This window comes from Abrus precatorius, unplaced genomic scaffold (genome assembly GCF_003935025.1).
Source record: "Abrus precatorius isolate BTA unplaced genomic scaffold, Abrus_2018 Scaffold8, whole genome shotgun sequence".
NCBI classification, from domain to species: Eukaryota; Viridiplantae; Streptophyta; class Magnoliopsida; order Fabales; family Fabaceae; genus Abrus; species Abrus precatorius.
The window spans coordinates 15,961,161-15,974,264 of NW_020874428.1; the positions used below are offsets into that span (position 1 = coordinate 15,961,161).

Here is a 13,104-nt window from a genome sequence, read left to right on the forward strand (position 1 = left end):
TGATCCAGCGAAGGTAGAGGCAGTAGCTCAATGGTCAAGGCTTATGACTCTGATAGAGATTTGAAGTTATTGGCAGACTATTATAGAAAGCTCATTGAAGGATTTTCTAAAATAGCGCTACCTTTAACAAAGCTGACAAGGAAAGGAAAACACTTCAACTGGTCAAAGAGTGTGAAGTTAGCTTCTAGAAGTTGAAAGAAAGGTTGACATCAGCACCTGTGTTGATTTTGCCAAATCCAGAGCAAAAGTTCAACGTGTATTGTGATGCTTCAAGATAAGGACTCAAATGTATTCTGATGCAAGCCAAGAAAGTAGTTGCTTATGCTTCTAGACAGCTACGTCCTCATGAAGTCAACTACCCTACACATGATTTGGAGCTAGCAGCAATGGTTTTCGCACTAAAATATGGAGGCATTATCTCTTTGGAGCGATATTTGAAGTTTTTGTTTGATCAAAAGGCGTTGAATATGCGACAAAGACAGTGGATGGAAATTCTAAAAAATATGATTTCATGTTATCCTACCACCTTAGAAAGGTGAATATGGTTGCGAATGTGCTAAGTAGGAAGCCTCTACATATTTCAGCTATGATAGTGGAAGAGTGGAAGCTGATTGAAAGGTTCAAATATTTGAATTTGGTGGTGGAGCTACGATCCAAAAGCTTATATCTCAAAACTTTGAAGATCACCAAAGACTTCTTGACCCAAGTTAAAGCTATACAACAAAAAGATTTATTTGTGCAAGAAGTGATGAGAGAAAAGAATGAGGGAAAGAACTTAGAGTTTTGTCATAACGCAAGTGGATTGATAAGATTTAAGGATTGTGTGTGTTTCTCAAGATAAAGAGTTTAAGCAGGTGATATTGGAGGAGGCACATAAGAGTAGATTGTGTTTTCACCCAAGAACAACAAAGATGTATCAAAATTTACAAAAGAGCTTTTGGTGGTATGAAATGAAGAGAGAAGTAGCAGAATATGTTGTGAAATGCCTAACTTGCCGAAAATCGAATGCGGAGCATCAACATATGTTGAAAGAATTGTCATTGGAGATTCTCAAATGAAAATGAGATAGTATTTTCATGGATTTCGTATCCGGTCTGCCAAGAACAAAGAGTAACCATGATGCAGTGTAGGTGATTGTGGATCGTTTGACCAAAATTACACATTTTCTTCTTATCAACATGAAGTACAAGTTAGGAAAATTAACAGAAGTGTATATAAAGGAGATAGTCAAATTGCATGAAGTGTTTTCAAGCATTGTGCAGAGACTCAATGTGTACATAAAAAATATTTTCCTATAAGTTTTTTCAATGCATAAGATGCATATGAATAATCTTTTCTTCGTAAGCATAAATGATTCCTTTGTATCTATAATTCATAATGTCATTACTTGAATTATTAGGGTTAAACAATGCTTTATTTGCATACGAGTCTAGGTTTAAGATATTTTGTTTTTGATTTATTCTTTGACATAGGAGTCAATCACGTTTAATTCCTTATTTAATGTATTTTTGTAGTGTAAGTGCTCGTTATGTTATACTATCATAAAAAATGTTTACTTTTAATTAAAACTGATTTAGTGTCCTTGTCAATAAAAATTAACTTCAAACGATCTTCAAATAATATAACTGCAGTTTAATCTTTAGATTGTACAAAAGATCACACTTTATTACAAACGTCTAAATTTATTGCTCGACTATGTTTCAATTTACTACAATAATGTTTTTTCATATAATTAAAGTTATGTTGTCATCGGAATTTTTTGAACTTATGGACATCAAATGTCCTTGGTGTTAACTCTTTATTTGTTGATTTAATATCAAATAAAAATCAATGATTGACATGAATAACACAATTTTAGATGCTTGAAAAAATAATCGATTGTCTGAAGTAAATATAAATTTCATTTCTTCTCATTCTTGACAAACATTAACTACTCTACCAAAATAATCAATAAACTCACTTTTATTTTAAGATAGAGTGTTCACACTTGTTACATCATTAGTTCATTTTCTAAAATAGAAAAAAAAAGAAAGAAAGAAAATACAAATAAAAAGAGAAAAACCATTATCCATTAAAAAAGTATAAGTCAAAATTAGGGTATAAAGAAACATAAGATCTTAAGTCTAAACCAATAATTTTGTTTTCAACTTAGCTGTACACGCAACTTTTCTTTGTTTAGTTCATTAATATTGAGGCAGTTTTTAACCATGCATGATTTTACGATACTCCTTTAAAACATCATAAATCAATTTTGTTTCCACGTGATGAACAGAGACCAATGGATTGGGGGTGAAAATATTTAGTCATGAGGCAATGCCCTTGTATTTCCTTTACCAACTTACCTTGTGTGTTTTTTCCTTTTTTAAATCTTGCAAATGTCTATTGTATATCAGTCTTCAAAAAAAATTTCAATCTTGAAACACCTATGAATATATGCTTATCTATTAAATAAATATTCAATTAAAGTGAACAAAATATTTAACGACAGTCTCCTAATTAGAAAACAAATATAAAATAAAAGAATTTTTCATAACCTAGAGTAAAAAATGCATACAAGAAAAATAAAAGATTTTTTTGTCATAAAAGATAGTAATAAATATTTAGGCAAAATAAGGTTGAAACAAATTCTTTTACCATTTATTTTTGGACACTAAGTCCATTATCGTTTTAATGTTTTTGCAATTAAATTTAAGCGCCGTGGCTTTTGCCATTCATTTTTGGGTGTTTAAGCCCCACCGTTGTCTTTATTTTAGGCACTAACCTTTCTCATTCATTTTTGAGCATCGTAATCCCTTGTCATTATAATTTTCTATAATTTAATTTTAGCATTTGACCTTTGTCTTTCATTTTTGGGTACTACAAATCATTATCATTTGAATTTTCTACAATTTATTTTAGCACAATGGCCTTTGTCATCCATTTTTGGGCATTGCAACTCATTGTCATTTTGATTTACTACAATTTCTTTTAAACATTGTGACCTTTGTCGATTTTTTTTCCGCAGCAATATACTGTCATTTTATTTTCTATTATTTATTCTCAACCTTTGTACCATTGTCATCTATCTTTGAGTGTGTTTAAAACAAATAGAATTAGTGATTAAAGTATAAAATGTAAAGAAAACATGAAGCTATGAATAAAATGTATTTTAATTTGATCTCTTTTCTTTTAAATAATGTTAGGCGACTAAAAATTTTTAAAAATTCAAAATAAAAGATAAAACTGATAACATAATAACATAAAATTCACCAACTTATATAATTATGTTCTAGAAATAACTGCACAACTTTAATTTTCTCATTATATTAGAAGATATAAATGTATGAGTCTAGACTTGTTAAGATGAAATTAAATTTTAATAATTTTATTTTTATTTTCATTCTTTTGGTTTTTATTCTTTTTATTTTGAAAAAAGAATTAAAAAATGTTTTGAGATTATTTTAATTTATAAAATTAATTTAGAATAATCGCCTTAAACAGGTATATTAGAGATACTGTGTGGTTAAATTTTTACCATTTCTAATATTTAAGTAGACGCCCAAAGTTAGCTACTCATCATAGGCATTTTTTAAAGTTATAATTTTGCAATATTAAATAAATTTTTCTAATTTTTCAGTCTGTATTACAAATAAAATAAAATAAAATGGTAGATCTATCCTTTGAAAGAAAATTTTTTGGTGATCCGGACGCTAGTAAAAGAAGTTTGACAAAATGAAACATTTTCTTTTAGATTTTAATTTTTTTGAGGTGAAATTTTTTCTTATACTTCTGCTCTCTCTTTTTTTTTTTTTTTTTTTAATGTTTTTTCATTTTAATTTGTGCCCATCTTACTTATCACTTGTCATGGTTACTTTGAATGATCCTTTGTTGAAAATTATCCGTGAGGCCATGACAAAAGGTTTGAAAGTCAAAGTGGCGAGTTTTTTTTCTTTTAATTATTATTATTTATTTACCTTCAATGACTAATGGGTTTGCAACTTTATTGAAATGATATTATTCAACAAATACTAAGTTGTACAGTTCAAATTTAGTCCTCCATTTTACCCTTCATTTTATTCTTGAATTTGATTTTTATTGAGCTTTCAGTTTGAATAATTAATTATATGTTTTCGCTTTTGTACTTTTGGTTTTGTAAAATTTGATGCCTCAACGAGAAATACATTGATTTACAAATTCACCAACTTGGTCTTGTAGGGATACTAAAGGTGACATAATAGATGATAATAAAGGGTTTAAATTGTCACGATAGAAATTTTTTTTTTTCTAATTTATAGTTTAAAACCTTTATAATGCTCGACTCAAGTGTTAACTGATGTAAATCACCATTTACGCAAGTTCATAATTGATGGCCAAGAAGGATTTTGAACCGAAAATCAAATATCATGTAAATCTAAGGTTTCTAATGTTAATGAAACCATACTAAATTAAATGAAATTGAGAGTTTACCTGTCAATAAATATAAAATCAATTAATTAAAAAGTTTCAACAAGTGGCTTTCCAAATAACTTTTCGATACTCTATAAACACAAACGAAACATCTTAAGGAGGAAACACTGTAATCACTATTTGAGAAAATTGATTTAGTGTAAATAAATCATGTGTTAAACTCATCCAAATCCGCATCTCTCTCATATAGTGCTCAAACACTACTATCTCTTATGCCGATAATATTTGAAAGGAAAAAAAAAAATTTTATCAATATCATTTGATAAAACTAGACATTTGAAAATTTGGGCCTGCATAATTAGATATATTTCAAGTCACCTTAATTGGGGAGGTAGAACAAGTTGAATATGCAAAAGCAAAATTTAGGAAGCAAAAGTCAAGTGGGACTTAAAAGAGATTGAACAAAAACCCATAGCAGCATCATTGCCATGTCTTGTTGGAATTTGCTGATTTGTATACAGTGATGATCATGCAGGTCAACATGGAATGAAATCATTTGATTATGTTTTGCAATTTATAACCAATTTTATGTCTTGATGATACCAAGACTTGATACATTACAACATTTGTTCTAATTTTTTGACTAGAACGTGATCAATGCTAATACTACCTTGTTTTAATATTTTATTTCTAATTTTAAAAATGAGTATTATAAGGATAAAACACCTAAAAATTTATAGCGCAAATTTTTAGTTGAAAACTCTAAAATGATAACCTAGACAAAAGGCACAATAGTCGAAATTTTTCTCAAAAACATATATTTAAGGCTTTCTCAAGAGAAATCCTTACATAACATCGGACAAAGAGAGTCTCGTATTAATGTAAATGAAAAATAATGAAATCTTTTAAGTTATAATGTTTCTGATTAGTTTAAAGTTAAATATAATCTTTTCTATACGTAACACTAGAAACTAGTTGAAGATAATTAATTTAAACATGAGATTTAAATTATATAATTACATTAATATGAAATTTATGATATATTTATACAAATAAGATGTTTTAAAAATTGTCATTAGCGACTTTTTTCCAAAAATATCGTCTGCTGCCATGAATAATGAATGTGTATCGGTGAAAAACTGTCACCAGCAACTTTTGCTTGTAAAAAAGAGTATTTTTTTAATTCGCTATTAGTAATTTTGAGTATAAGTTGTATTTGAAAAAAACTTGTTAATGACAATTTTTGGATGTATAATTTTTCAGTCTTAAAACATCACTACTAACATTTTTTTTCACAAAAACCATATTCAGGTAATATTATTAAAATATCATATTTAAGTAATTTCTTAAAAAATACTATATTAAAAAAATTGTCTCATTAGTTGATTCAAACCAAATCATAATATATTTTTTAAGATTGAGAAATTATTCTTTTGCAAAAAGTGAGTTAGATTTGAATCTCGCTGTTTATGTAAGAATATAGCAGTTTAGTTTATTTTTAATTACTTAAGTGAAAATGTAAATGGTGAACATAAATAATGGTGTAAGATAAAATTCTCTTAATTTGCTTAAATAAAAAAAATAGAGTCATAATTTTCAGTTCAAACTGATATGAGTTAGTATGTAAGTAATGCATGAGTGAGTAAGTTTTTTTAAACTGATAGATTTATTTTTTTTAAAAGTAAACCATTCAGATTTTTGTTATGTAACTTAATAATATTAATTTTTATGTATTTATGATTTAATTTTCTATAAAAAATTTATAAAATTGTTATTTGAACCTTCAAAACTATTATTTTGTATCTTTAAATGATTGATAAATAACCATTTTTTATATTTTTCAAACAAATCTTGTATATATCTCGCATTTAGGTGGTGATTTCAGAAAGATTTGCTTTTACATGTATTGATATCGTTTCAATTTATAATTAAAAATAAATTTTGTATTAATAGAATGTTGAATGTCATTTTAAATCTTTAAGATTCTCTGCAAACTCTCCGTATAAAACTCATAATTTAGTCAAGTTGTTTATTTTTAAGAGAATTATAATGAGTATAAGATGTTTAATAATTTAGGTGATTTCATTTACAAAGATCATAGTTCCAAGTATAACAATACAAAGAGAGTATGGTTATTTAGGTTGTTAGATTATGGAAATATGTTTGTATGCTATTTAGGAGGAAAAATAAGGAAGAATTTAAAAAAGTTTCAAATACACTATTCCATGTGGGGGTTATTTGATCTCAAATCTTGAATACCTCTTTTAAACTTTTATAGCTTAAAATTCAGCTACGGTTGTTGAATATATAGAACTAGTTGCTAGAAATATAAAAAAAATACTTACACTAACTTCAAAAACAAAGATAAAAGAAAGTGAATTTGAGAGAATTAGGTTGAATTTTATATGAATGAAAAGGAAAACTTACTTTCTTAATTATTATAAATATTTTTTAAAATTATTTATTTTAAAAAAAAATAATTTTAAAGAACCTATTTTAAATATATAATATTTAAAAATTCTTAATCTGCAATAATTATTAAGTATTAAATCATAAATATTATAACTTTTAGATTTAAATATGTGATTTGTTCTTATAAATATAACACAATTTTTAATAAATTTTTATTAAATTTTTTGTTAAAATTTAATCACTAAAATGTTAAAAAGTTAGAATTTAATTATCTACTGTCAAATTTCTTTTGTTGAATACTGAATTAATTTAGTATTCTCATGTAACATGTTACATTATTTAATTTTTTAATATTTTATTATTTAAAATTAATCTTTATAATAAATCTTTAAATATATTTTAAAAATTAATTGCTAACTCTACTCTTTCTTTCACTTTTTTTTTCAATCAGTCAATTCAATATTTAACAGGAAAAATATGTTAATTTTAATTCATTAACATTTTAGAAATTAAATTTAAAAAAAATTATAAAAATTTATTGCAAAATATACTTATATTTAAGAAACCAATGGAAGCCTAGTTTTTAAAACTAGGTCATCTCATTATCTTGTTTATAAATCATATAATACACTATTTCAGATTAGCAATCATCCATATTTTCGCATCAACATGATAAAATCCAGATCTAGGTCATACCACAAGCACCGTATTATTGCACATAAATAGTTAATGTGATGATGATGATAATCATGTTAGTTCGTGACCTAACTTGGACGATGGTAAGGTTTCAACAAGAATAACCCGCATTACCCTTTTAGCTTTACCATCTAATAATGTCAAGCTGCAAAGTTGGGGAATCAAACAAAAACAGTGAAAGATGACTTTGTACGCAGCCACAACTTTCATTATCATACACTCAAAAGATCCACAAATCAATGCCCTGTGTGTGACCCACTCTGTATTTGAGTGGAGGGACCTTCTATTATTCGCCGATATTAATTATCTCATATATATATATATATATATATATATATATATATATATATAAAGAAGATTTTCTATCCGTATAAGTCTAATTTTTAAATTTAATTTAAACTTTTTATTTAATTTATATTTAACAATGAAATAATAAATTATAATTCGTTAAATATAAATTAAATAAAAAATTAAAATTCAACGTAAGAATTTATTTTTAGACTTACTAAAAAAATCTCTCTCTCTCTATATATATATATAAATTAGATATTTACATATATAATCCTGTCGGTCATATATGATACACTGTTCCTTGATCCTTAAACTTATATCTCTCTTTATCATCCAAAATAAAATAACATAAATTGAAGATTTGTAGCGGTTCTTGTAAAGCAGTACGAGGATATCAGTACTGCATATTGTTATTGTAACCTATTGAAAAATTCCGCCTTCAAAATAATATACTTGATGAAACTAAATTGCTTGTCTCTTTAAATAAATAAATAAAATAAAATATTTTTTAGTCTTTATTATAAATATATATTATTTTTTGATAAATCCTCACAAATTTTAATTTTTTTTAAATAATCCGTATAAATTGACCTAGCAATAATATCTTGAGTATCTAATCATATTACGTTATATATCATCCCATAATAGTTTTATTGGAGTGTGATTAGATACATGACACATGGGATATATATAGTTTTTTTTTTAATTAAAATTTCCATTTATTTTGTACTTAGGATATTGTACAGTGCCTACCTTTAGTAGATTCATGCATGCTTATAAACTCTTCTAAATCCTCCATTATAAAATTCATTTCGATTTGAGCTTGCTTTAACCTGAAAAAGAAAACGAAAAATGAAGCTTGCTTTCATGTGGGTTGGCCACATGCTAGAATCTCAAGACATAGTCTTCTACTTTAAGGAACTGCATTCGCATTTATATTCCTAACGTGTTTCTATGTTCTCTTATTAGCGTGACGGCAACGCATATGTGGGAGATACATTGATTTCAAGACTACGGGTTCAAAGAAAACAAATATAAAAGCAGAGCAGGTCCATAAACTATGAAGCAAAAACTTAGAAGAATTAACAGAGAATTTACAAATAATGTTTACGATTATTTTATATGTTTCATCTTCTTTTGACAACCTTTTTAATTTAGTTTATTAAATAAATTTTTTCTAGCTTATTTAAAAAAAAATTGTGGGCAAATTTATATTATAAATAATCAAATAATTTTTTTAAAATAAATACTTACTAAATTAGTTTGCTGAATGCACTCTAAATATTTGTCATAAATCATGACTGTGCTTGGACTAAGATAAATACTTTTTACAGTTTCCATTTTTTTAAGCACTCTATTTTTTTATATTTTTGAAAAACCAAATTGAAAGGTGTTATTCATTTTTTAAAATTTCTGAAAAGTGGTAAGAAAAGCAACTTCTGTGAGCTGTTTTTGGACAACCCCTGTGGGCTTGATTGGTTACAAATTGCTTGATTCTGAATCATGTAGCAAACAATGCGTTGACACACAAAAAAAGTTCATTTAATGCTAGAATACGTGAGTGTGAGCTAGCTAGGTTTGGAATTGGATTGAGGCCCAACCAGTATCTAACCCAATAAGCTTTTCCTTCCATTATTATCAAACCTATCAAATTGGGTTGGATTAACTATATTTTGTATTTTAAAATTCTGTTACCAAGAAATTCCAATAACAGACATTACACACACAAAAAATGAAACTAAAACACGAACAATATCCATTAGCACTGTACTTGGAGGATGTGTGAAATCAGGATTTGTCACGTTCAGATATCCTTGTCCAGATCACCCCAACAACTGGGTGGCATCTTCTGAATTTAGATTATGAACTGAATGAGACATGACCAATTGATCCAGACAACCCAACACGTGTCCCTTGTCATAAGCTACCCACACTCTTTTTGCACCAACGCATGCAAAAAACACAATTCCAGCTTGACATTTTATTGAGGCCAACAGGGTAGAAAAACAAAGAAAACCAATTGAGTGAGTCTATTAGCCATTGGCAAAGAAAAGCCCCAGAAATTATGTTCATTGATCAAAAATAAATTTTCACCATAATAATTAACCACATATGATGGAGGAGACGTGGGCACTCTAGTTTCCTATCATCATCTTTACACCACATCCACATCCTATTAACGATGGTAGTGCCACTCTACCATGTATTATTAGCTAACTCTTCCTTCTACATTGGGGTTTAAGTCACACACAACAGATATATAATTAAGCACATAATAAAGGAGCTAACAGATTAGCTAGATTATCACTATACTGAAGCAATGGCTCAAACCATGGTACTCATGTCTAGTGTCCCAGCTAGCAATTCCATGGATCTGAAGGGGAACTCTTTGCTCCAACTACGAAGTCAAAGATTAAGGCCTAAGTTCTCTCGTCACTTTTTCAACCCACTTCCTTCAACTTTTTCTTTTCCTTCTTCATCAAGTACATTCACAACAATAGCCATCTACAAAACAAAGACCAAGGCCTCTCCCACCAGCAAGGTGATTTTCAATGTTTTTTAAATAGAATTTCTGTTTATTTATTTTTGTCAGGACTCTTAATTTGGTGACACGTGATCTATTCAGGTTGTGAAGTCCAAGCCAAAGTCAAAGGTTGAAGATGGGATTTTTGGCACTTCTGGAGGGTTTGGCTTTACTAAGCAGAACGAGCTCTTTGTGGGTCGTGTTGCCATGCTCGGTTTTGCTGTGAGTTGAAATTTCCTTTCTTGGCTCTGTCTCAACGTCACTGTCACGTGATCTTTTCTTATTTTCAACATTTCAATTGTTTCATCCACACACACACAATCATGTTATGTTTGTACAAAATAAAATTACATCTTAGATTGATTAGTTGTCTTCATGTTCGAGTATGAACATCCTAGTACACAGCCTCTTTTAACATTCATTTCAACAAGGATATGGTTTATATGTTTAGTACTTTAGATACTATTTTTTAATTAAAATTAAAGTTTTAATTACACTTTATTTGAATTGGTGTAATTTAGAAGAAAGAAAATAAGAAGAAAAATAGAGTGAATATTAGAAATCTCTTTTGCTTTAGATTGATATAAAAAGTGAGAAAAAAAAAATCAGGTGGGACTCATAAAATAACTCGCCGCTCCCCCAAATTGAGGGGAGGGGGAAAAGTGTTTCTCTTCTTAAAATTTCATCTTATTTTTTTGTTTTAATAATTTTATATAATAAAATAAGTAATAAAAAATAAATTTTTATTAAGAAAAATTCTATAAAAAGGTAAAAATTTAACTTTTCGTTAAATTAATTTATTATTATTATAAATATATTTTAAATACAACCTAATTTTTTATTTTTTCCTATTAATCTAAATTAAGTGGAATTTTTTTTTATTTCAATCCATCCAAATAATATAGCTTTTTTATTTTATTTTTCATCTACTTCTTTCCTCTCTAATTTACCCCTCATACAAACACATTGTTAGGTAAAAGTTTAAGATCATCAAAGTTTATTAAATAAAATTTTAATTTTGATTAAAAACAACACTAAAAATACATCAAAAAATTACACATAAGTTTTGTCTATTTTTAAATTGATTTAAGGTTTGTTTTTCTAAGTGCCAGAATTACAAAGCTTTTGTTCGAATATTTAATGACGTGAAAAATAGAATAAAATAAAAATTGTAAAATAAAGTTACTCTTTTTTGTTTGAATATCCTTCAAGTGAAATGGAATAAAAAAGACTTGAACCACATCATGCCCCCAAATTAGATAGAGTACATAGAAACGAAGGTATTGAATAAAATGAAATTGAATGGGTTCCATCGTATTATATTTCATTCCATCTCATTTTAAATAATTCAAATAATAATAATAATAAATCACCCCACTTTATTATATTCCATTTCCAAAATCGAAACATTACAATGCACTTGCAGGCATCATTGTTGGGTGAAGCAATTACTGGGAAAGGAATATTAGCACAACTTAATCTGGAAACTGGAATTCCAATTTATGAAGCAGAGCCTCTTCTTCTTTTCTTCATCATTTTCACATTATTAGGAGCCATTGGAGCACTTGGTGACCGTGGTCAATTTGTTGATGACCCTCCCACTCCATTGGATAAGCCATTCATTCCTCCAGGCAAAGGATTCAGAGCTGCTTTGGGTCTCAGGGAAGGAGGTAGCCAACTTTCACACTGCTCTAATACCGCATAAAATTGATGTATATTATGAATGTATCATACCATTAGTATAAATAGACTAATTTTCATTAGACAAAGATTATAATAATAAGAACAGGTTTAACCACTTATTTTTAATTTTACTATAATTTGATGAGTATTGTGGTATGGTTTATTTTGTGTGTATCAGGTCCTTTATTTGGGTTTACCAAAGCGAACGAGCTCTTTGTTGGAAGGTTGGCTCAAATGGGTTTTGCTTTCTCCTTAATTGGCGAAATTATAACTGGAAAAGGAGCTCTAGCTCAGCTCAACATTGAGACTGGGGTGCCCATAAACGAAATAGAACCACTAGTGTTGTTCAGCATTGTGTTTTTCTTCTTTGCTGCTTTGAATCCTGGAACTGGTCATTTTGTTACAGACGAGGGCGAGGAAGTGTAGACATTAACATCTTTGTTGTAATTAAGAATACTTCATTCCGAGATATAAAGCTTTATAGAGAAAAATTAAATAATTGAGAGACTAGTTAGAATATTTGTTTTAAATATTTAGAATTATTTCGAGTATTTAATTTGATTTTGTTGAATGAAATAATTTGTTAGATAAATATTTTATCTTTTAATACATATTAAAATTATACCTTTTTAAAACTTATATTGGAAAGTGATATGTTCATATAATTTTGAGAGTAAAACTTGAATTATCATCTTAAAAGTTCTTTTTTTTTTTTTTTTTCAAATAATGAGAATGATGATGATAAGAGAAGGTTGTTGTAGTTGATGCAAAACTTTATCCCAAAATTTTTTAAAAATTAAGAGACTAGTTAAAATATTTATTTTAAATTTTTTGCTATTATTTATTTTGAATATTATGGATTAGTTACATTATTTATTTTAATGTTATTCGATAAACTAATTTGATAATATTTTTATTTTAAATTTATTAAATAAATATTTGATATTTGAAATTTTAACGTACTTAAAAACATATTGTTATTATAATTTTTTTATCTTCAGTACATATTAACATTAATTTTTTTAAAATGTCATAAAATGGCTTGTCTACCTAATTTTATTAATTATAAAGTGTCGAGCTTTAGTTATTATCGTTTTAATGTGATAAAATAC

General features: G+C 27.4%; 1 protein-coding gene across 1 annotated transcript; it reads left to right on the plus strand.

Moving 5' to 3' along the window:
* The first annotated feature begins 10,025 nt into the window (after positions 1-10,025).
* On the plus strand, positions 10,026-12,505 carry LOC113847536 (photosystem II 22 kDa protein, chloroplastic-like). The gene is made up of 4 exons (XM_027476704.1): positions 10,026-10,327; positions 10,412-10,531; positions 11,736-11,979; positions 12,171-12,505. Exons 1-4 carry the CDS (start codon positions 10,106-10,108, stop codon positions 12,416-12,418), a joined length of 834 nt encoding a protein of 277 aa, XP_027332505.1. The 5' UTR covers positions 10,026-10,105; the 3' UTR covers positions 12,419-12,505.
* The last annotated feature ends 599 nt before the right edge of the window (positions 12,506-13,104 follow it).

Excerpts from the sequence above, each read along its gene's own strand:
- LOC113847536 (XM_027476704.1), top strand. The coding sequence starts at position 10,106 with ATGGCTCAAACCATGGTACTCATGTCTAGTGTCCCAGCTAGCAATTCC. Across the intron at positions 10,328-10,411 it reads AGGCCTCTCCCACCAGCAAG|GTTGTGAAGTCCAAGCCAAA; the intron begins GTGATTTTCAAT and ends TGATCTATTCAG. Across the intron at positions 11,980-12,170 it reads TTTGGGTCTCAGGGAAGGAG|GTCCTTTATTTGGGTTTACC; the intron begins GTAGCCAACTTT and ends TGTGTGTATCAG.